At 39.6% G+C, this 26,223-nt stretch overlaps 1 protein-coding gene across 1 annotated transcript in view; it reads right to left on the bottom strand.

Annotated features, from left to right (window-relative positions):
* The window catches only part of IPO11 (importin 11), a 196,238-nt gene extending 171,950 nt beyond the window's left edge, over nt 1-24,288 (bottom strand). The window contains exons 1-2 of the mRNA XM_040262582.1: nt 24,113-24,288; nt 1,207-1,350 (exon numbers count right to left, since the gene is read on the bottom strand). Of these exons, the coding sequence (XP_040118516.1) occupies nt 1,207-1,344 (138 nt within the window). The 5' untranslated portion in view covers nt 1,345-1,350; nt 24,113-24,288. The remainder of the gene's footprint in view (nt 1-1,206; nt 1,351-24,112) is intronic.
* Nucleotides 24,289-26,223: the final 1,935 nt, after the last annotated feature.

The raw sequence follows: 26,223 nt of genomic DNA, 5'->3' as shown, positions 1-26,223 counted from the left end.
ACAATTTTCTAATGTTATATTGAGAATATCCAGTATGACTTCAGATGCTTAATTTCCCTTCCAGGCATGACTAGTGTATCTTCTCAAATGTAACAACTCAAAACTTTTCAGTCATGAAGTCAAAATACATATGCAATGCCACAGTTTTCTATTTTACAAGATACAGTAAACTGTTCTGCTCTGAATTTTTGACCCAGTCACAAATACTGAATCAGTTTTTGATTCAATTTGTAGCCTCCTTGCCATGGTCAGAAACTAAATCTCAAACACCAATCAGAGTTCTCAAATTTTCAGAAGAAAAAAGAATAAGAGAGGCCTTCAATACAAAAAGACATCTTTTCATTCTGGTAATGAGAAAACAATTTTGATTAATTATCCAAAAGCTTTAAACTCCCAGAAAGATTTAAAGCACTGTTAATTATTGTACTATTTCCCATAATATCCAGGGGAAAAAAATCAGATGTTAAGAAAATACTTTTTAGATGGGGGAAAAGAAAATGTTTTAAAGCGAGCATGGCAGACCTGACTCATGCAGCTGTGGGGAGGCCTCTGATGAAGAGCTCTGACAATGTAAACTAACTGGGGCAAGGGTAAGGATGAAGACAAAACATCAAAGTGTGCCTCGTGTGGTCTGCATTCGAGTCAGCATTAACACAGTAAAACAGATTATCAGCACGGCGCTGCCTGCTGGCAGATTCTACCGATAAGTCCCCTACATACAGACCAGTTCTGTTCTGAGACTGTTCTTAAGTTCAATTTGCTCCTGAGTTCAACAAAGTTAGCCAAGGTACCCAACTAACAGAATTAGCTATATTTTACTATAAGAGGTTTATAATACTTCTCACACGAATAATATGTACATAATTTTTTTAAGTCTTACAGTCCAGTCCCTTGAAAAGCACAGTAGTAAGTACAACAGGTGACATACAGACAGGGGCCGGCACACACGTTCACACTGCTGAAAGTTCGCATGTTGAGGGTTCATATGTAGGCGACTTGCTGTACCCTGAGGGGTTATTTATCAAAACCATCAACAAACATTTCGTAACCATCCTCGAGAGCCACGCCCTGAATTAACATGTGGCAAGAGGGACGGCAGCCAAACATCTGGATCAGTTTCACTAAATTAAATTTAATTTAGAACAATTAAAATAGTAGTACCTCATTCTATCAAAAATAATAGTAAACTCTTTTAGAACAGCTTACCAGCAACACTGAATAGAAACCGGGCTGCGTCTCCCACTGTCTCAGCTGCTCTTCCGCGGGTTTTAACACAGCAGTGTCCTGACTGGTGGCCTGCGTTAAGACCTGAAGAACGACAGTACTGGCGCTATTGAGATCCATGGAGACCTGGAAACGACACGTTAACATGCCTGAATGTACACTATACAGAAAAAGTTAACAGGCACAAAAAGGGAGAAAAGGCCTCAACGCTCTGCTCCCACACTCCAATCATTTACCTACTCTTTCCAGTTTCTGCTTGATTTCCCTCTCATGTACCACCCATACTCTTACTTAAAAACCCCATAAGTCAAACTGCCTTTGCTGAAACCAATTTATTTGTAAAAGAAAATGCCATTTTATTATCCCATAAATACAAGGCAGTAAGTTGGAGGGGGGAGGGGCAATGACAAACATCAAAGTTACTAAATTCTGGTTAAATAACACTGCTCGCTCAAGACTCTAATTATTTTGTTTCTTTTTCAAGATAAGCATTATAAAATCTATAAAAGTATTAACCATTTTATCCTTAAGAAGACCAGAAGGAAGAGAACTGCAAAAAGAATGCTTTGACTGATTGCTAAGTACCTCATGCTATCATCTCAAGTGCCTCCAATAATATGTATCTAAAAATTTTTTTAATATAAAAGACAAACACATGTCCAAGAAATATTGTGTTGGGGGAGGGGAGGGGGCAAGAGAACCTAAACCAACAAACAAAATATAAACCTTAAGTTAAAAAAGGTTGGATCACCTAATCCTTCAATAAAATTTTTTATAGAAGTTTAGTTAATGAATGTACAATGTTGTATTAGTTTTAAGTACACACCAGAGTGATTTTGTTATTATAATGTCTGAAACCATCCTAAAAACACATAAGGAATTTACTGAGTTCTCTAGGATTCTGTTTCTAATCATCCCCAAAATTGTGTGTTGGGAAAGTATATGTAGATGTTCACAATACACATATACAACGTATGCAAAACTAAAGCTGAAAACCAGGCCTTCCTTGGTGGTCCAGTGGCTAAGACTTCCTGACAGACTCTGTGCTTCCACTACAAGAAACTCGGGTTTGACCCCTGGTTGGGTAACTAAGACCCCACATGCTGCAGAGCATGGCCAAAAAACCTTTTTAAAAACTTTTTTTAAAAAAAATGAAAACTAAAAGTTGATAGAAAATAGTTCTTGGTACAGAGGTGACGGAATTAGCTTTGTGATAGCAATTGCCTATAACTGAAGAATGTTCCAGATAGTAAAAGTCTAAGTCATTAACCCATAGTCAAAAGCAAATTGCTTCCTTTGTTAAGAGTTGTAATTAAATTCCAATGACTCAAGAAAAGGGAAGGTCCCAAAAATTTGATTCTACAAGAAATCTGACCCAAAGTATAACTTTTAAGGAAATTAATCATTTTGAAGCCTTTGTGAATTAAGAAGGGCCAAGGTATCAGACAAATATTACCAATTAGCAATGGAGTTGGACTAAGGTTATAAATTAGTAGTCTGTTCTTGTCTCTATCTTAGAATTGACTAGGGTGGTTCCTTGTAAACATATATTACCTCCCTCACTAATTAGGAGTTTTTTGGTTTTGTTTAACTTTCTTGGTGATTCAGTTATTTTATATATACATATATATAAGTCATATATATACTTTTTCAGATTCTTTTCCATCATAGGAGCTTCTTGAATAAGCTTCTGTGTTTCATTATCACTTGAAAATAAGTAAATGGATTTTCACTAAATTTATAGGGTTTCTTGGTAATGTATGATTTCAAAAATAGGCTACAAAAGAGAGACTCACTTTATGGAGGCCCAAGAAGATACTTTAAAGAGATAGGCAGGGCCTCCCTGGTAGTACAGTGGGTAAGAATCCACCTGCCGATGCAGGGGACATGGGTTCGATCCCTAGTCCGCGCAGATTCCGCATGCTACGGAGCAACCGCTGAGCCTGTGCTCTGGAGCCCACGCACCACAACTACGGAGTCCTCATGTCATGACTGAGAACATATGCTGCCCGCGTGCTGCCACTACTGAAGCCCGAGCACCGAGAGCCTGTTCTTCACAACAGAAGCTGCCGCAGTGAGAAGCCTGGGGAGACACACCTAGAGAAAGCCCACGCAAAGCAATGAAGATCCTGGGCAGCCAAAAATACTTACTTAATTAGTTAAAATGTTAAAATAAAAATAAAATAAAGACGATGGCAATACACCTTTCTACTTAGTTGAAATACAATGCAAGTCACAAAAGCAAGCCGTGTATGTAATTTTTACCTTTTCCAGTAGACACATTAAGAAACAGAAACACATGAAATTAGTTTTATAATATTTAACTCAATATATCCAAAATGTTATCCTTTCAATATTTTGAAAATACTAATAATGAGATATTTTACATCTTTTATACTAAATCTTCAAAATCCTGTGTATATTTTATACTTAAGGTACATCTCATTTCAAAGTAACCCAGTTTCAAGTACTCAACAGCCACATGTGGCTAGTGGCTACCATATTAACACAGCTCTAGAAAAACCCACTCAAAGTGGCAACACCAGCATCATCTCACTGAAACACAAACTCTCAACCTTCTCTCCAAACCTAGCACATGAAAACAGGGGCTGGCGGCAGGAGGCACTGGGGCAAAGAGCTGTGCTTTAGTAAGTCCTCTAGGTAAATCCTAATAATTGTCAAAGTTCGAGAAGCACAACTTTTAGAACATCTAAAACTGAGGCACATCTGAAAGCCCAGCTCTACTGCTAACGCAGTGGATGACAAAACACACAGGAGCTTCCATTATACATTCCTGAAAAAGAAGGTAGACCAGCACCGATCTGCAGTTCTCACAAGGGAACTGTCTAAAGTGTGAAGAGCAGGAGTTCACTGATTCTCCCCCAAGCAAAATATAAGAGTAATAAAGGTGTGTTTTTTAAAAAAAGCCAGTATCTGAGCATATATTACATGCCAAGCACTGCAGTAAGTGCTTCACTTATTTATTCCTAATAATTAGTCTATGTGGTAGATACTATTATCACCATATGTTAGGTAGAAACTAAAGGATCAGAGACCTTAGCCTGCCAAGGCCACAGACTAATAAGTGGCAGTCCCTGGACCTGAATACCAAAGCCACTGCTCTTAATCAGTATCTAATACTGCCTTTCATGAGTGACGGAACAGACTAAGCCATCTGAGGTCCATGGGCCCAACAAGACACACAATATTTAGTGGGTGGATACTTGATGAATTAACAAAAGTGATCAATTCTGAACAATAAAGGACTTCACACTGAACCACATTGAAGCGAATTAACTGATTTATTCAACGAAATTACTGAAAGCCTTTTGTGTACCTTGTTCCAGGTGCTGAGAACACAGCTGTGAACAACACCATGTCCCTGACTTCATGCAGTTTACATTCTAGTGGAAGCAGATAGTTTTAGGAGGTGATAGGAGGTAGTGATTAAAAAAAATAAGATAATGTTAAAGATGGACTCTGACTGTGTTACTTTAGATTGAGTATTCCGAGAAGTCTTCTCTAGTGACATTTACAAGAGACAAGAGAACGACAAGAGAGACCCAGCCAGGCAAACATCTGAAAGCAGAGATCTGGATAAGGAAAACAACTGAAACAAGGTTTTAGTATTATAAACAAACCTAAGAAAGCCAGTATAGTTGACATTTAATGAGAAGAGGGGAAAGCAGTACTAGATAAGGTTGGAGAAATAGGCAGGAACAGATCATGTGAAGACTTTGTAGGGGAAAAACTGAAGTATCTGGACTTTAGTACAAGTGCCAAAAAAAAGCCCCTGGAAGACAGGAAGAACATGTGAATATAATAACAGAGAAAGGCTCCACCAGAACTCATCCCTGCTCCAACCCTAAAAAGAAGGAAAATACCATGTCTCTGCTTTGGGCTACTACCAGAAAAATAAAGTCATTGACCACTGCCAACCCCCCGAGCAATTATACCTAGAACAAAGATTATGCAGAGCACTCACACACACACACACACATACACACACACACACACACACACACACACACATACACACCTTCACACTTTACACTTCTCTGGACCTTCATGACAAAGCAATCCTTAAGTCTATGTATCTAATCTTTATGCCCCACTTACCCTCACCATTTGGGCTTCCCTGGTGGATCAGTGGTAAAAGGAATCCACCTGCCAATGCAGGAGACATGAGTTCTATCCCTGGGTTGGGAAGATCCCCTGGAGAAGGAAACAGCTACCCACTACAGTATTCTTGCCTGGGAAATCCTGTGGACAGAGGAGCCTGGTGGGCTACAGCCCATGGAGTTACAAAAGAGTTGGACATGCCTCAGCAACTCTACAACAACAACCCTCATGATTCATCTGGTCCAATGTAAATGATGGAATCCCTACCTCCCCACCAGCACCCTGCTCCATCCGCGTCCTCCACAGAGGTATATGCCCTGTCCTCTCTTCCTCTCGCTTTTGATCCTTGTTTCCAAGAGGCCCATTTCAGTCTGAGAGGGAGAGCTCAGCTTACATATATCTGGAGAACCAATGCTGTGCCAAGTACTGAAATAGTTGTTAAGAATTGAAAAGGGTCTTTTCCCAAAAATATGAAGAATGATGAGGTGGGAAGAAGAGAGAATTATTAAAACAAACTATGAAAAATACATTTCTGGAATACCAGTTGGAATCCAGAGTACATTTCTCCCACAAAAACAATATTATGAGTGGTTTATCTAATGTGTAAAAAGGTTTTTTGGTCTGAGAAACAAATCATCATTTGTAACTTCTACTGGAAATATTTCCAAGTACTAATTAACTTACAAGGGAAGCTTTAGGCAGCAATCAGTTCCTGAATTGCAGATTAAGTATATCCTCAAAAATTAACAGTTCAGCAATGACAGACCCATCATAATGGATTATTTTAAATGCCACATTACTAAAGCATGTTAAATTTTTTAAAGATCCCATACCAAACCAATAAAAAGCAAATGTGGCATATGTATTAGTATCATTGTTTCATAGAGGAAGAATTTACAGCTATCAAGAGAGTTGCCCAGGATCACTGCAGAAAACTAGTACATGGCAGAGCGAGGCCTGGCTGCCGTCTATGGGGTTGCACAGAGTCGGACATGACTAAAGCGGCTTAGCGGCAGCAACAGCAGTAGCAGTTGTGGAGTTCTCTTGAAGGGACAACAATGGCAACAAAGAATGGAGAAATATACTGAGTCATTCAACTGTAACAGTGACGAGGTAAACTTCATTAGAATAAAAGGCAGATGACTACTGATGACTAGCAGTCAGTTTGAAGGATAGCACACCTGGAAACTAACCTCCACCATCTTTCTTTTGGAACTAGCATGCAGAAATACAATAGCGCTGCTACTGTTATCTGCACATGGCAGCTGAGGCAGACATAAAACTGCTGCTGCTGCTGCTGCTGCTAAGTCGCTTCAGTCGTGTCTGACTCTGTGCGACCCCACAGATGGCAGCCCATTGGGCTCCGCCATCCCTGGGATTCTCCAGGCAAGAACACTGGAGTGGGTTGCCATTTCCTTCTCCAATGCATGAAAGTGAAAAGTGAAAGTGAGGTAGCTCAGTCGTGTCCGACTCTTAGCGACCCCATGGACTGCAGCCTACCAGGCTCCTCCATCCATGGGAGTTTCCAGGCAATATCAATATTTTCAGTGTCAACATTTAAAATAGCTTCCTCTATAGTTTCTCTGCTTCATGTCTCATTTCTTCAATGCATTTTTCGTAACACCAGCAGAATCATCTTCCTAAAATATGTAGCAGATCATTCCCCCTCAACTGAAAAGTGAAAACAAACAAAAAAAGTACCATCTTTGAAATGCTATTTGGAAAACCCAATGTCACATCGGAGAAGGAAATGGCAACTCTTGCCTGGAAAATTCCATGGACGGAAGAACGTCTCCAAAAAAACTGGAGACCTGAGACTGACAGAGAGGGAAGAAGAAAAGAAGGGGTCAGGAATGAGAAAAGAAGGGAGGCGGGGCAGAGGGCAGAGGGCAGGAGGAGAGGCAGAGACAGACAGAAACAACTGATAAGACCAGCCAGCGGGACATTCCCAAAGGACCGGACAGGATCTTCAGGGCATGACAGGGTCATCAAAAGGGAGGCCTGAAGGCCAGAGAAGCTAGTCTCTCACAGCCCAGGTGCTGTTACAGGTCTGTGTGTGGTGAGAGAAACCCCACACCTATGTTAAAACCAGGTATCCTTTGCCTTTCAGTGTTCCTATTAATTATCAAGGCCCTCGGGACAACGAAGCAAACAGAAAGACTAAATTTGCCTAGGTTTTCTAATTAATCATGCATACATTGAGGCTGTTTTGATTTTCATTATTTTGAATAGTTTCAAAATCATAAGCAAGAGGAAACACTCCTTTGAGCATTTTATAAGCTCTTAACTATACTACCGAAGAGAATTATTCAAAATCTAAATGCATACTCCTTTTTTCCCCTAAGAACAATACTAAGAAAGGAGAAGGTGAAAATTAAAAGGGCAAGTCGCCCTTCTCGCTATTTCACAAGTCGTTCAGTTCAATCTATTCATTACTGGAACACAATACTCTTCGATGCTATTAAAGTCTAAATAATCTAGCGATATGTGACCAAGAGCCTAAAACACTCAGACCTTCTAAGTGGGCTTTCTAAGCTTGATTCTGTAAGATATTTTCCCAATTCTGGAAAAATCCAAAGTCCAAAGATAACATAGATGTGCCTACAGTTGAAAACAAACTAATTTCATTAGAAGAAATAAATACAGAAAACCCAATACCTCTGCCTGTCACCAAAAACAGAATTCTCAGGCCTGCATCAACTTTAATTCCAGTCATGACAATTTTGTAGTCTACTACATTACCTGTGTTTATCCTTAGTTTTAGGACATTCCACGCAAATAATAAACCCACCCCATTATTAAAAGTTAAAGCCATGAGTAAGTAAACTGAGAAAAAGAAGGCGTAAGATTATAAGAGAAGTTTTCAGGATGGGGAACACGTGTATACCTGTGGCGGATTCATGTTGATGTATGGCAAAACCAATACAATATTGTAAAGTAATTAACCTCCAATTAAAATAAATAAATTTATATTTTTTAAAAAAAGAGAGAAGTTGGAAGGAAAAAGAATTTCAAAATCAAAAATGTTCCCTCAGTGATATAATTTATTCAGGCATGGATCAATATGGATGCTAAAACCATTAAGTGAAAGAAGAGCTGTTGGGGAACAGGATATTCCCAGTGTGTCTAAGTATCATCCCACAGATTACTCGCTAAATGCAATGAAGAAATAAACCTTTAAAATGAAGGGATCTGTCAGTCACCAGATCGACCAAGAAAGAAAATTTACTACAGTATCACCAACGGCTGCACAACTTGAGCTAAGTGCCTTCTAAGGTGATACAAAAAGAAGTGTATAACCTCATCTTTGAAATACCAAAAATGATCGGCAACAATCTAATCAGCACTCTGGCTTCCATGTCCAGTTTAAAAGAAAGAAAGGAGGACTTCCCTGGTGGTCCAAGTGGTTAAGAATCCGCCTGCCAAAGCAGGGGACATGGGTTCGATCCCTTGTCCAGGAAGGTCCCACAAGCTGCAGGGCAACCAAGCCTGTGCACCGCGATCACTGAACCCGCGTGCTTCAGCTCCTGAAGCCTGCGCGCCTAAGCTGGTGCTTCATAAGGGAAGCCAGCACCGCACTGAGAAGCCTGTGTGCGGTAATGAAGTGTAGCCCTCACCTGCTGCAACTAGAGAGAGCCTATGTGTAGCTATGAAGACCCAGCACAGCCAAAAATAAATAAGTAAATAATTTAAAAAAAAAAAAAAAAGAAAGAAAGAAAAGAACACTTCAGGAACGATGGCATGAAGAGCTCCATCGATCCTCTCCTCAGTTAAACAACCATAACTGATAAAAGTTACAAAAAGAAACCATTTTCAGTCTCTAGAAAGTATGTTTATGGACACACAGCAAACGGAGAAACATTTACACAAGAAATACTGCTGAATTTTGGTAAAAATAGCAAGAATCTGTGGCATTTGAGCCACAAGCTCACTGCTGCTCCACAAAATGCAGAGGCTATACTCCTGGCAGAATGAGCCAAGACAGGAGGCTGCAGTTTCTCCCCACAAAGAGCCAGCATTTCTCATCTGTCCCAGCTCTGCTCCAGACGAGCACAGCCAAAAGGTCTGGGTACTCTTCTTCCAGCCTGGCAGCACTCAGGGGGCAGAAGCTCTACCTCAGGACTATCAGACCAAGCATAGTGGGCCTGAATCATGCCCACCCCAGGATGCTCAACCAGAAACAATAAAGGCTGGAGATTTCAATACTCCACTTTTTAAAAATGAATGGAACATCTAGAAAGAAGATCAACAAGGAAATATGCCTTGAACATGATACACAAACCAGACCCAACAAACATTCCACTCAACAACAGTAGAATGAGAGCAACCATTCATCTCAAGCGTACACCCAACATTCTCCAGGAGAGACCATAATGCCAGACCAAAAAATGAGTCTCAACACATTTAAAAGAATTGAAATCATACAAATAAGTTACCAGATTGGAATCAGTAACAGAAATATGGAAATAACATTCACACTTCCAGATTTCAAAGCTTACAATGGAGCTACAGTAATCAAGACAGTGCTGGTACTGGCAAGAGGCCAGGTACACACATTAATGAAACAGATTTTAAAGTCCAGATAGACTCTTACATCTAAAGGCAAGTGATTTTCAACAAGGGCACCAAGACAATTCGATAGAAAAAGAACAGTCTTTTCAACAAATAGTGAGGGAACCACTGAATATCAACATACAAAGAATACTGGACCTCTTCCTTATACCATAAACAAAAATTAACTCCAGATGAATCACAGAGCTAAGCATGAAGAGTTAACTCTATAAAACTCTTAGAAGGTCTAGCAGTAAATCTTCATGACTTTGGACCAGGTAAAGCATTCTCAAATATGATACCAAAGCACATGCAATTAAACTAAGAACAATTATATTCATCAAAATTTAAAACTTTACCAAGCAATATCATCAAGAAAGTAAAGACAATTCACAGAGTGGGAGAAAATATTTGCAAATTGACTAAACTAAAGCATTTGACTGTGTGGATCACAACAAACTGAGGACAATTCTTAAAAGGATGGGAATACCAGACCACCTAACCTGCCTTCTGAGAAACCTGTATGCAGGTCCAGAAGCAACAGTTAGAACCAAACAAAGAACAATGCACTGGCTCAAAACTGGGAAAGGAGTGCGTCAAGGCTGTATACTGTCACCCTGCTTATTTAACTTACATGCAGAGTGCATCATGCAAAACGCCAGACTGGCTGAATCACAAGCTGGAATTAAGACTGCGGAAGTATCTACAACCTCAGATATGAAGATGATACCACCCTAACGGCAGAAAGCAAAGAGGAACTAAGAGCCTCTTGATAAAGGTGAAAGAAGAGAGCGAAAAAGCTGGCTTAAAACTCAACATTCAAAAAACTGAGTTCACGGCATCCAGTTCCATCAATTCATGGCCAGTGAGTTCAGTTCAGGTGCTCAGTCGTGTCTGACTCTTTGCAACCCCACAGACGGTAGCACGCCAGGCTTCCCTGTCCATTACCAACTCACAGAGCTTGCTCAAACTCATGTCCATTGAGTTGGTCATGCCATCCAACCATCTCATCCTCTGTCGTCCCCTTCTCCTCCTGCTTTCAATCTTTCCCAGCATCAGGGTTTTTTCAAATGAGTCAGTTCTTCGTATCAGGTGACCAAAGTATTGGAGCTTCAGCTTTAGCATCAGTCCTTCCAATGAATATTCAGGACTGATTTCATTTAGGATTGACTGGTTGGATCTCCTTGCTCTTCAAGGGACTCTCAAGAATCTTCTCCAACACCACAGTTCAAAAGCATCAACTCTTTGGCGCTCAGTTTTAAGGCCCAAGTTCCAGTCTTTGGCTACTTGATGTGAAGAGCTGATTCACTGCAAAAGACCCTGATGCTGGGAAAGATTGAAGGCAGGAGGAGAAGGGGTACACAGAGGATGAGATGGTTAGATGGCATCACCGACTTAATGGACATGAATTTGTGCAGACTCCAGGAGATGGTGAAGGACAGGGGAGCCTGGTGCGCTGCAGTGGGATCTCAAAGAGTCGGACACAATGTAGCAACTGAACAACAACAATATCTGATATGTGACTTATATGCAAGATATATAAAGAATTTTTACAATTCAAAAAAGATATCTAATTAAAAGGCAAAAGATGAGGGGGAGGTTTCTCAACCTTATAAACACTATCTACAGAAAACCCACAGACAACACCATACTTAATGATGAGAAACAAAGCTTTCCCACTAACATCAGGCACAAAGGAAGGCTATTCCCTCTTACCACTCCTTTTCAACATGGAAGAAGAACTGGAAGTCCTTCATAATACAATAAAGGTTAGAAAAGAAAAGGTATATAGATCAGAAAGGAAGACCAAATCTGGTCTGTCTGAAGATGACATGATCATCTATGTAGAAATCTGAAAGAATCAACCAAAACCTCCTGGAACTAACAGGCAATTTATAGCAATGTTGTGGGATACAAGATGAATATACAAAAGTCAAATGCTTTCCTGTATACCAACAATGAACAAGTGGAAGTAAAAATTAAAAACACAGTATCATTTGCATTAGCACCCCCCAAAACCAAGTACTTAGATATAAATTGAACAAATATATACATGATCTCTACAAGGAAAACAACAAAATACCAATGAACAAAATCAAAGAACAACTAAATAAAGAGATATTCCATGTTCATGGATAGGAAGACTCAACACTGTCATTATGTTACTTCTTCTCAACCTGAATTCTGGATTTTGGTTGGAACCAAAACTCCAAAAAATGATCTTACAGATACAAACAATCTGATTCTAATCTTTACACAGAGAAACAAAGGCCCTGGAAAAGCCAATACAATACTGAAGAACAAACTGGGAGGACTAATACTATCCACTTCAAGACTTACTATAAAGCTACAGGAATCAAGAGAGTGATTCTGGTGAAAGAGCAGACAAACAGATCAATGAAACAGATCGGAAAGCCCAGAAACAGACGCCCATAAATTCAATCTTTGACAAAGGAGCAAAGGCAATACAATGGAGGCAAGACAGTCTCTTCAATAAATGGTACAGGAACAACTGAACCTCCACATGCAAAACAAAATGAATCTAAACATAGGTTTACGTCTTTCACAAAAACTAACTCAAAATGGATTACAGACCTAAATTTAAATATAAAACTCCAAGAAAATAACTTAGGAGAAAGCCTAGATGACCCTGGGTGTGGTGATTTGTTTACCAAAGACACAATCCATAAAAGAAATAATTGATAAGCTGGACTTTACTAAAATTAGAAACCTCTGTTCTGTAAAAGATAGTATCAAGAATGAGAAGACAAACCACAGACAGGGATAAAATATGTACAAAAGACATATCTGATAATGAATTGTTATCCAAAATATAAAAAGAACTCTCAAGACTACCTGGCATTCCATGGGGTCACAAAGAGTCACACACGACAGAGTGACTGAACTGAACAGGACTAGCTGGCAGTCCAGTGGACAAGGCTCCGTGCTGCCACTGCAGGGGACTCAGGTTCAATCCCCGGTCAGGGAACTAAGATCCTGCTTGCTGTGTAGCATGGCCAAAAACAAAAAAAGAAGAAAAGGCAAAATGCATGCTGCAGTCCATGGGGTCACAAAGAGTCGGACATGACTGAGTAACTGAACCGAACTGAAGACTCAACAACAAAAAATCAAACAGTCTGATTAAAAAATGGGCCAATAGTTCAGTTCAGTCACTCAGTCATGTCTGACTCTTTGCGACCCCATGAATCGCAGCACACCAGGCCTCCCTGTCCATCACCATCTCCCGGAGTTCACTCAGACCCACGTCCATCGAGTCCGTGATGCCATCCAGCCATCTCATCCTCGGTCGTCCCCTTCTCCTCCTGCCCCCAATCTCTCCCAGCATCAGAGTCTTTTCCAATGAGTCAACTCTTCACATGAGGTGGCCAAAGTACTGGAGCTTCAGCTTTAGCATCATTCCTTCCAAAGAAATCCCAGGGTTGATCTCCTTCAGAATGGACTGGTTGGATCTCCTTGTAGTCCAAGGGACCCTCAACCGTCTTCTCCAACACCACAGTTCAAAAGCATCAATTCTTCGGCGCTCAGCCTTCTTCACAGTCCAACTCTCACATCCATACATGACCACTGGGAAAACCACTGCCTTGACTACACGACCTTAGTCGGTAAAGTCAAGTCTCTGCTTTTGAATATACTCTCTAGGTTGGTCATAACTTTTCATGTGAAAATAATCATATAAGAAGGTGCTCCATGTCATATGCTATCAGGGAAATACAAATTAAAATGTCAATGAGATACACTACACACCTATTAGAATGGCCAAATGGTAGGTAGCAAGAATGTGGAGCAATAGGAACTCCCAGACATTGCTGGTGGAAGTACAAAATTGTATGACCACTTTAGATGACTGGTGGTTTCTTAAACATACTCTTACTATACAATCAAGCCATTGCATTACATGGTATTAGCCAAAGCAGCTGAAAACTTTATATCTACTCAAAACCCTACACACACAGGTTTACAGCAGCTTTATTCCTAACTGCCAACACTTGGAAGTAATCAAGATATTCTTCAGTAGGTGAATGGATAAATAAACTGTGGTGCATCAAGACAATGGAATATTATTCAATGCTACAAAGACAGGATCTACCAAGCCACAAATAAAAAAGGATTGAGAAACATGTGGAGTGACTTCGATTTGAGGTGATGAAATGTTCTAAAATTGTTTGTAGTGATGATTGCACAACTCTGTGTATATACTAAAAATCACTGAATTGTATACTTGCAGTGAGTGAATTATATGGTCTGTGCATTATATCTTAACTAAGCTGTTATTTTCTTTTAAGTGCTCTAACTATGTAAATGCCAGTTAGCACGAGACCAACAAAAGTAACTAAAGAAATGAAAACATGTGGCTGAAGTATTAAAAAGGAATGTTAATAAGAGCAAGAAAGAGTAATAGTTTAAGAAGTTAAAGCAAGATTAAAGGACATAAGACTTCTGCAATAATCTGGAAGGTTCCAGAGATGCTAGTCCCATTCAAATCCACACTGCACCATTTGAATTCATTTCAGTTTCTCAACAGGAAAACTGTTCTCCATACATGCATTATAGGTTGTTTAGCATCCTTGTACCGTATGCGTAAAGACAGTTTTGACTCAAAATGCTTCTATATATCTCCAAATATCTTTATGTTATAGATCTACTGAAAATTCTCTACAAGATGTCATGCAGACAGTCAAAGACTGATCTACTTTAGGATAAAAAATATACAATAAAACATATGTAACAAGAAAGAGAGGAGATATTCCCTTGCTTTCTCTTCTCTACTCCTAAAATATTCTATCTATTCAAGAGTTTCAAAGGACCTATAAACTACTTAGCGGTAGAAATCCAAGTTTAAATCCTAAACCAATCAGAATTTTTAAAATGATCTTTTTTAGTCTGTTGTGTAATTAGAGGAAATCTATAATGTCAAATAAAAAATACTACATGAAATATATGCAGCAAAGCTATACAAATAAAAAATGTCTAAGAATAAAGACAAGCAAGAAACAGAATTATAAACAATACTGTTCTAAAGTAGTCCCAGAAGTTAGAGGGATTTTAACAGTCTACACATTTCACTTTTATGATGAAAAACGATTTTTTTTTTTAAGGCCAAGAATTTTCACTTTATATCTATTCTAAATTTGCATGGGAATATTTGCTTGATTTCTCTTCTGTAATCCTAAAACATTCCAACTCAAGAGCTTCAAATCATGATGTATTTCTCTTGACAAGCACATACCAAGAGATCATGGCGATATATTAAATATGCACATTCAAGTAGATAATGTGGTCAATAAGCACACTCTCATCAAAACATTCAGGAGAAAGCTTACAAACTTGGTTTTCAGTAGCAAGAGTTGATAAGCAATAGTTCTGCCATATTTACCTAGATCTGTGATAGCAACGTTTACCAAAAAACAATCCGTCTCATGAAGGGGACTTTGAGCCTTATAATCCAGTTTTAACTATAAATATTCATCTCTAAAAATTCTTATGAAGTGATGTCAAGAGTTTAAAATATTTAACAGACTGAGAAAAATGAAACTAACAAAAAAAATGTTTGATTTATTACTTTCTCTTTACATAACGCTTCATATACATATATACTGTACGCTTTCATCACATAAAAGGAAAATACATTTGTGTTTGTTAGCAACAGTGTGTTTATCTTTAATTCCACTTTGAAGTCTTTTCATGTTCCTTGAAAGCTTCCACATCAACATACTCCTTTACCAGACAATGTCCTACTAGGATGTAAAAATAAACTGATTAATCTGCAGTGCCACCTGATGGTGAGAAGCAAGTAGCACATCCCAAAGAGTATGTTCAAGCATCCTTTTCCCTCAACGACCTGGGAAGAGAAGGACACTGAGATTCTCTTTAGTGACCACCCGGCCAGGACAACCATCTGCAAGGTGGCAGGAAAACTTCCTTACACCACCGTCTCTACTTCTTTACTTGAACACTGCATCATGAAAAATACTCTCATCTCTACCAAAAGAAAATGTAAGACGAAGCTATGTTTTTGAGCTTCATACAAAATAAAATGATAGAACTTAAGAAAATGTAATATTCATAAACAATGTTTTAGCATAAAGAAGACTGAGAAATTGTGGAATAGGAAAAGGCAGTGATAAGAGGAGCAGGATGAAAACACCTAAAGAGAAAAACATTACAGTAGTCCACATTTGACAGGACAAATGTTCAGAAAGAGGAAGAATGGCGAAATACAAGCCATTGAGAGTGACATAATAACTTGAAAGCTCCAGTTTTCCTCCTGGAAGAACAGGCACTAGGCAAATAACTTGAATGAAGAGTAGCCTTTTTGGTGAAATGTATAAACAATGCAGTATTTACCATAAATTACTGGAACATCCCCTACAGAGAGATGAGGGGAAGATGTCATTTTTTCAAAGACAGTTAAATGCCTGCAAGTTAAATCATGATCTACAGTTCAAGTCTATGAAAAGAAAAACAGAAGGCAGAAAACATATTCTGGAGGAATTATAGATAGGAAACATTACAAAATTGCTAAACTGCCGGGGGTCAAAGGCAAACTAGTCAAAGATGTATCAAAGAGAAGGAAAAAATGAATTTCTGTGAAAACTAGGGGAAGAGTTCTAACATAATGAAAATAGAAAAGTAATCATACCAAAAAGCTTAAAGAAATGCATATTTTTATTACTGCGAGAAACCAAAATCTTAAAGCAGTTTGCCCAAAAATTAATAGTTAAATTTGAATCTGACCAAGCTTCTAGATAGCACAACCAACACAGTTAGAGGGGAAGTAGGTAAGACGAAATAAGACTGATCATGAGCTGATAACTGTGAAACCTGGGTGATGAGTAGATAAGGGTTCACCAGACAATTCCTACTTTTCTGCATGTTTTTAAATGGCAGCTAATGGACCACGATACAGAGAATATGAAAGCTACGGCTCGCTCCTGACAACACCCGCCCTGGGATCTGAAACTGAAAGTGCCCCGTCTTCCACACCCTTCTTGCTTACAGAACATACTTCTATTACTACGTCTATTTCCTTGTTAAATTGAGTCCCACCTTCAAAACTAGGAGCTGCGTAAAGGCAAGAACTGTGTCTTATTCATCTATGCCTGCCTGCACCTGTATAATGTGTCAAAGATAGAGTGAATGCTCAGTAAATGTTTGAGGAACTGAAGGCAATAATGTGATTGCAATTTCTAAGAGTGGAAGGCAGGCTTTCAGAAAAGGTGAAAAAGAGGTGAAAGAAGCAACATTTCTGGAAGTATAGGAATTACATCACAGTAGAGAGAGAAATGTCTATAAAAGGCACTACAAAGGTAAACAGTCTGCTGAAGGGCTAAAATACAAATGAAGGAATAAAGGAACAAACAGTTCACTGAGTATCGTCAGCTACTGAAATGGGGCACATTGAGCCAATAAACGTTAACAATGCTCTTCACTGGGAATATCTAACATCCTTTGTTCTAATCCTGTGCTCTTTTTCAGGTTTCTCATACTTGCTGGCTTACCATTAGACTTTTCCACATTCATTCATTCAAATATTTATTGAATACCTGCAAATGAGAGACATTATTCTAGGCACTTAGGACACAACAATGCACTAAAAAGGCCAAAAAAAAAAAACACCTCTGTTCTCATGAAGAGTATATTCTAGTGGGTAGAGACACAGAAATAAATGTGTAACCTATATAGTATGTAAAAAGGCAGTATACAGTGCCAGGATGCAGCTGTGAGAGAAGTCCTATCCAATAAACCCACATATTGTGCTGGACTGGGAGTTTTTAGTAAAATGGCACTGAAAAGCATCAGGAAGTCATTTGCCTGTTTGGTATACATGGGAGTCCCCATGACTGAACACATCCTCATAAGAAAAGTTAAGGAACTTTCCCTAAACAACAGGGACACCCACCAAGGCAACGCTGAGCAGCGAGGCCCCAGCTAGTGCCACCACCACCTTCTGTGACATCTCTCTAGGTGAAAAGAAAAGACACACACTTGTATAAAGACGACTAAAGAACAGCAATTATGCTTCCCGGTTTTAAAGTTCCTTGTCTGATGCCAAAGAAATGAGAAGGAAAAACTGTAAGAAAAACTGTAAGTGTGATTCTGGACAAGATACTGTTCTTTGGGAGTAATGAAGTGAAGGGAAGTCGCTCAGTCGTGTCTGACTCTTTGCGACCCTATGGACTGTAGCCTACCAGGCTCCATCCATGAGATTTTCCAGGCAAGAATACTGGAGTGGGTAGCACTGCCCAAATTTAATAGGCCATAACTGACCAAATTTTAGTCAAAACTTTTTGCTAACTGTTAAGGGATCATCAGTCCTCTACAAATATATGTATCTTTGACTAGTAGTTTCCAATTACTGATCCAGGATATCGTATGATTCGTCTTAGAAAAATCTCATAATCTTGTTGTGACAGTTTCGCCCGAAGAGTCATTTGTATTTATAAAAATTCATTCATTAAAACATGTATAGGCTGTATGCCCAGTAGCATCTTCAGAATTAACAACTGTTTTACATTTCATCACTAAGATAATATTTTGCATCATTAAAATAATTTCCTATCACCTTGGAGCCATCCATGCCACTTCTCTCACAGTAAATATATCTAATTTAAGCATTCTGTTTTACTGGCCAAGAAACTGCATTCAAAAGGTAAAAGAGATAAACTGTGAATCCAGTATGGTCACAGGCAAATTAGTGACATTTCTGGGAATTTAGAATTCAAGCCTCCCATCACAACCCCATACTCTCTATTGATCACGCAATTTTTTTCTTTTAATTGGACTGTCAAATACCAAGTGAAATTAACTGTTTTTTAAAAAATCTTTAGACTTGAGAACCAAAAGACAATAAAGACTATAGTTTATCTTCCTGATAAATATTACAGCAAAACTGAAAAGCAAAATTAACAGTCAATGAAAACACAAGTTAAAAAGCTTAATATTAGAAGAAGAAATTGTAAATGACTAAGAAGATAAAGGATTACTATATAGAATATATATGGAATGTCTGTAAATAGCAAGAAATAAAAAACAGGATGAAGGATATATAGAGACAATTCACAGATGGGAAAAGTCAAATGGTCAATAAGTATCGGGACAGACAGCCTCACCGGCTATGAGGAATTTTTTAAAAATTGAGATATTACTTTATAATCATCAGACTGGCAAAAATTACAAAGTCTGAAAATATTCAGTCTTGCCAGAATGTATGTAAACAGAAACCTTTAAGCACTGCTGCTAGGAGTATACATTAGTAAAGATACTTCAGAGAGCAATCTTGCCATTAGGAGTGAAATGTGTCTGTGTGTGGGGTGTGTGTGTGTGTGTGTTATGTATCCTATAATCAGGTAATATCCTATGCCCAGCAGTTCCACACTTGATACTCTAACTAAAGAAACTCCTGCATAGGGATACAAGAAAGAGAAAAGGATAAGGGTATCTGTCTTGGCATTGTCTACAGTAAGAGCTAGAGACAATACACTACCCCTCTTTAATGGAATGGATTTACATAAAATGTATCTTATCTTCCCCCTGTAGAATGTGTTCCTCTGGCTGGAAAATTCTTGCCTCTAGCTATCAACATGTCTTGCTGTTTAGCTTCAATCCAGTTTCTGCTCAAACTGTCAACTAATCAAATAAGTCTTCCTTGACTGCCTAATCTAAAATATAAAATAGCTTTCCCTTCAATCAAGAAACTCTCTAATCTGAATATCCTTCCATTTTCTAATCTTCCATTTTAATATTTTTAACTGTCTGATATTCTAATATATATGATTTTATTGTCCAGAATCCCGATTATAAACTAAGATCTAGAGACCAGGGACTTCGACTTGTTCAAAGGTACGTCACCAGAATCTAGAAGTAGTATCGGGAGCAAAAGAGAATGATGAATAAATATTTGTTAAATAAATGAATCCAATGACTAAATCCCAATCTCTGTGTACAGCTGTGTAGTCTTTGACGTTTCAAACTCACTCAGTCTAACCTCCAGAATATGTAATATTCACATTTTTTTCAACTTTCTGATTATTCAAATTCCATTCACGGTATTCAGCAATAAAGCAGGAACTACTCTGAGAAATAAATAAGAGAGCCCTTGCATTCAAGTCTAGAGAGGAAAAAAGACAATTACAAAAGATATTATAAAAGCTATACTAAGCTGTTATTGAAGAACACTCAGAAGACCTAACTCACCCTAGGAACGCTGGGGAAGGCTTCCCAGAGAGCACGGCCGCATTTGTGCTGAGTAGAAGTTATCCAGATGAGCACTCACGGGTATTCGTCAGACAGGAGATGAGTATGTTTGAGGCAGAAGACACACAACACACAAACATCTCAAATTTAAAAAAACATCCAAACACTTCTGAAGAACTGTAAACAATTCAGCATGACAAAAGAATGTGAGGCAGGAAATAACAGAAGGTGAAAGCAAAAAGCAAGCAAGACCCAAAGCATCAATGTCTCTATTTCCTAAACCTGGTAGTTTGGATTTTTATCTGAATGCCTGCATAAAAGGACTGCAGAATAACAGTACAATCAACCTACAGAAAAAGAAAGGGTACAGAGGGGTGGTGCACTGTCAGAAGCAAGGAAATTTTTTAGAAGGTTTACAGGGAAGGCCAGATAATACTGATAATCTGAACCAAGGTGTTAGCCACAGAGAAAAAGTAGATGAAAGAGACAAAACAAGATTTGGTTAATTAGTATATAGGAAAGTGAGGGAATGTTAGCACACCAACATAGTAACAGGGAAGAGTTAAGATTCTGGGTGTCTCCAACTGAGTGATGAGTTGTACACAAGAATCACAAGAGGAAGGGAAGCAACTTCAGAAAGGGTGAGATACATAGGTTTTTTTGACATGAGTTTAAGGTGTCTTACAACAACCACAGTGTGTCGGTGCTTCAGAGTGATGTATGCTTATGCTAAACAGAAATTTGGGAATTATCAAAATAAGGACAGAAGTTGAAGTCATAACAGATGAAATCCTTCAAATAGAGTAGGCAGAGAGGCAGAAGACAGTACCCCAGAGTGAAATGAATGTTTAAAGTGGCCAGAGAGGAGAGAAAATATACGAAGGAAAGACTGACCAAGATATAGAAGGGACGTAAGGAGACTACAGTGGCACAGAAATGTAAGAGAATTTCAAGGGGACAATCAGTCAAAATGTCAAAAGATTTACAAGATTCCATTAGATTTCAGACTAAAGAGATCAATAGTGACCATCGCCCCATCAAACTCAGTGACGGCAACAGATGGCAGCCTTCAACACATTGAAAAATAAGTAAATAAGTAACAGGAAGGTGGAGAAAATGAATATAGACAGCTCAAGAAACTTAAAAAAAATTATTACAGATAAAACTGAAGAGGAATCTAGAGTGAAAAGCGTATATTTAAGATGAGTGCAATACATTTAAATCCTAATAAGTTAGAACCAGTTGAGAGTAAAATGGATAACCAACTGTTATGGACTGTATTCCCCAAAATTCATATGTTGGAGCCCTAACCCTCAGTATCACATTTGAAGATGTGATTAAGTGAGGCTATCAGCGTGGCCTCTCATCCAGTGTGACTGGTGTTTTAAAGAGAAAAAGAGACACTAGAGGTTCTAGTGCTCAAAGGTTCAGCCATGTAAAGAGGCAAAAATGTGGTCATATGTAATGCAAGGAGAGAGGCCTCAGAAGAAATCAATTCTGCACTAACCTTGGTCTTGGGTTTCCAGCCTCCAGAACTGTGAGAAAATAAATTTCTGTTGTTTAAGCTACCCAGTCTCTGTTTTTTGTTATGTCAGCCCTAGCAAACTAATACATTAAGTAAACACTGTCCCTGAGGGAAAAAAAAAAAAATCCAGAGCACAATTAGAAATGAACAGATAAAGGTGACGAGTACGTGGGTGAAGAGGGCAAAAGCAATGATTTCCCAGCAATTCCTCTGTGAAGCAGAGACCAAGATTATCCAGGAAAGAGTAAGGAAGGAAGGAGGTGGTGGGCTAGTAACCACCATGGGAGACATGAGTAATTACTAAAGACATCCAGGATTAGTAGGCTGCCTTTCCATTAGTCAATAAATGTTTGTTATTGAATGAATACCTAGCTTTCATTCATGAATGCTTTAGTTCTGTTTTGATAAGGTGAACTCTAGCGGTAACTAGCAAAAGAAATGCATTATAGTGAATCAGAACCTGAGTTAAAAATTTAGATAATATGTGACCTTATGTACGTCACTTAGCACTGCTGGGCCTTTAGCTGCTTCAACCAGACAAATCAGACTTGATATCCAGCATAAGATCATCTCAGATTAAAAATAAAAAGTGCTATAATTTTTATGCAGGTTTGTGCATGACCTTGGTCTTCAACTTTCACCAACCAATGAATGCAGTGTGCCTCAGGCTATAATGTACATTCAAATCATCTGGAAAGCTTGTTAAAATGCAGATTCTGATTCAGTAGGTCTGGGTTAAGCTGGAGAGTGTGCACGTCTAACAAACTTTCAGGTCATGCCATACACCACATTTTGAGCAGCAAGGGTAGAACACTGTTCCAGCTCAAGTTCTACAAAGCTTTTAACTGTTGACTTCTCTGTAATCAGCCTGATATTTAGAAAACCAAGCAAAAACACTCCAGATTCACACCTGCCCAAAATTTGTCTTGCTGTTTCCTAAAACACTCTGAAATTAAGTGACAGTCCCCATTTGATGCAGAGAGGAAAAGAAAGGAACTGTCATCAATAACACTAAATTAGGAAAAGCCCAAGATTAAACACAAACACACACACATACATATATACAACACAAGGTTAAAATCTATCTAATCATATTTTCTTTCTCAAACTATGAACATTTCCGGAAAAACACACATACTTATCTCTAGAAAGATTTTCAGTACACTTTAACTGCCAAGTGTCTACAAGGAATTTTTTGCATTCAGGTTTGATCCTGAATAATCTTCACCTATTTATTTAGAACCTCCAATTATTATTATCACAACTAAACTCACTTGTGTTGAGTAGTTCCTTCTGCTTTAGGAAGTGCAACTAGGGCAGAGACGGTCCAACTGCCCTAAGGCTGTAATATATCGCCACAAATCACTGCTATAATTAAACTGTTCCTTCTATTCCCTGTCTTAGGAGTTACAGGGGGAAAATTCCACAATCCTATTACACCAATAGGGAGAGATGTTCAGTCTAATTTCACAGAAAGCTTCTTTAGTGACAAAAGATGCAAGGGAATGTCATGAAAAGGATGTCGTAATAACACCGCCTTTAACCTGAAGCCTCAGTAATGAACAGAGAAGTCTGAAATAACGTGAAAATGAAGGAATGAACTCCCAATCCGTGAAAAAAAATAAAAAGCATTACGGTTGAAAGCTGCTCTTCCTTATTCCATTCTGAAGAATAGACAAACTGCAAGGGCACAACCGCACTACAACTGAGCTAGTTCGAATGGGGTGGGGAGGGGAGATGTCAATTGCAATCTTGGCTCCAGGAGGCAATACAGCAATCCTACCTATGTAGTCAAGTTAATCTGAAAAGATAATACTGCCCTCTTTCACCACCACGTTCACAAAAGGATAAAGAAAAATGATGGATGCAATGGGCCTCAATATAGTATTGCTGAATCACAAATACCCTCAAAAGCTGCAGAAGAAGCTGGGCTCAAGCACTGGCGGCCATACCTTAGCAAGTAGGTCCTCTATGAAAATATATAACTTCCTTCACTTTTTCTCTAATGGCAAGCAAGGATCTAATAGTCAATTAAAGCTTTCACAGCATTGCTATTAGCAGCAATGTCGTGGATGCAATACGCAAAAACATACAAGGATTTTATACTAAAGACGACCACGATCTCTGCAAATTAGCACCACCTATCCCCCAAGGGCAAATGCACCACCCTAACCCGCAACCGCAGCCACAGTGAGCATCCTACGTCCTCATTTTGACACCCAGTCCTTGCTTCCCCGGACCCTGATTCCTCCGCGATCATGCTTCCCGCTGCCAGGCTTACTGGGGCAACCTCGAGCTCCCAGGGGTCCTTAAAGTAACAGAGAGCCAAGCCTGCAGGCCGCCCTCTTCTCGCTACTGCTATGCCTGGCCTCCCAACAGCCACACGTTCTTCCCTCGCCTCTCAGGTCTCCGCTGCCCAGCCCACTGCTCCCTTCCACAGGCGCGCGCTCTGAGGCTCTCAAGCCGGGGCCTCACTATTTGGTTCGGTCCGGAATAGTCGGTCTCTCTCGCTTCCACGCCCCAACACGAAGCGGCGTCTAGCTGCTTCTGCGCCCCACGCTTCCAGTCCACACGCCGCCGCCTACTGATGCCGAAAGCGGCTTCTAGGAACGCGCCATGTTCAGCGTCGCGGCTCTCAACGACACGGGCGCGTGAATACTGCGTCACGGACACCGGAGCGCGTGGACTAGGCAAAGGGAAAAGATGATAGGAGAACGGAGAAAGGAGGGGGAGGAGCTTTCTCTTCGAAACCAAAGGCGCCGGGCATCTAAGGCAGCTCTGTGCGCTTGCGCAGTATGGGAGCTGGGACCCCGGTCGCAGCGCGATCTGTAACCATGGAAACCATAGATTCGCTCTGCCCTGCTCCCAGAAAAATCGGTTGTTTCCTGGGTTGATTGAAGCTTAAATCAAAATAATTTCCCCTTTCTTATTATGGATATCAGCTGCCAAACTGCACTGTTTTACAGATCTGTCTAAAGAGAAAAGATTTAAAATAATCCTACTCTCAGCGGTCAACCCTCTCACGTATATTTATTTTTTAAGGTCATACACTTGCTTGGTGGGCACTTTAGTCCAGAACGATGAGGAGGGGGGGAGGCGATTAAAATGAGATAAATCCAGTTATCTTTGCCTCTGCTATTAACTAGCTTAGTGACCTAAGTATTCTTACATTTAGAAAAAAAAATTGTAAGGAAATAGTCCCGTGTTCATAAAGATTAATAATAATAATTTTTTTAAAGATGGATAACAATCATTTAGAATGTGCCAGATACAGTTCTAAGATCTTCAGGTGAATCATATATTTAAATCCTTAAAACAACCGTATGAGATGCTTTTTACTGTGCCGACTTTACAAATGAAGAAGCCAAAGCAAGGAGAGCTCAAGTAACCTGTGAAAGTTCACACAGCTAGTAAGTAGCAGTGTTATGATTTGAATCAGACAAATACAAGCCTTGCATTACAAGGATGTTCATCACCCAAGAGCTGTTTTTCAAAGTAAAAATATTTAAAAAGTACCTAAATGACCACCAAGAAAAGGAATGATTAAATCATGACAGATGCATGTATAATACAAATTGTCAATACAATGCAAACATTAAAAATTATGTTGAAAAATAATCTGAGAAAGAATGGGTATGTAGAGGTATAGGCTTCCCTGTGGCTCAGTGGTAAAGCAGCCGCCTGCCAATGCAGGTGGTGCAGGTTCAATCCCTGGGGCGGGAAGATGCCCTGGAGAAGGAAATGGCTACCCTTTCCAGTATTCTTGCCTATGTTGAATTAAAAAATAGTCCCAGTCTGAAGTTGAGAGTCACTTTTTATTTGGCCGAAATTTTTAGGACTTAAGGCTGGGAGGGAGCATCTCAAGTAGCCCTGAGAGAACTGCTTGGAGGAGGTGGGGTGGTGGAGTGGTTCAGTTCAGTTCAGTCGCTCAGTCGTGTCCGACTCTGCGACCCCATGAATTGCAGCACGCCAGGCCTCCCTGTCCATCACCAGCTCCCGGAGTTCACTAGAAGTTTGCAATAAAGTGCAGGCAATCTGAACATCAAAAGTATTTTCGTGAATTAAAGAAAACCAGATATCCCACGTTAAAGAATTTAGCATTTTTCTATGTTTGGGAAGATGCAAGAGTCTGGGCTCACTGAAACCATTGCTTTCATACGCATCTTAGCTATCCTGAGGCAGGTATTCTGTGTTTTTTCATATCCTGAGTACCTCAGTGCTCACTGTAGGGCCTGGCTGCAGCCTAATGGCTGCCAGATGGTGCAGGTCTTTTCCTGTAGTGCCCTGAAGGGATGGAGTCGCTGATGACTGTGACATCCTTGTTCACTGATGTGGCGGGAAACACTCCATTTCTCACATGAGAAATCCCATGAACGGAAGAACCTGGGGGGCTACAGTCCATGGAGCTGCAAGAGTCGAACACAACTTAGCAGCTGCTGCTGCTGCTGCTGCTAAGTCGCTTCAGTGGTGTCCGACTCTGTGCAAGCCCATAGATGGAAGCCCACCAGGCTCACCCACCCCTGGGATTCTCCAGGCAAGAACACTGGAGTGGGTTGCCATTTCCTTCTCCAATGCATGAAAGTGAA

Source organism: Oryx dammah, unplaced genomic scaffold, assembly GCF_014754425.2.
Source record: "Oryx dammah isolate SB20612 unplaced genomic scaffold, SCBI_Odam_1.1 HiC_scaffold_20, whole genome shotgun sequence".
NCBI lineage: Eukaryota > Metazoa > Chordata > Mammalia > Artiodactyla > Bovidae > Oryx > Oryx dammah.
The sequence above is the reverse complement of the archived record's forward strand: the minus strand, read 5'-3'. Positions and strand labels throughout refer to the sequence as shown.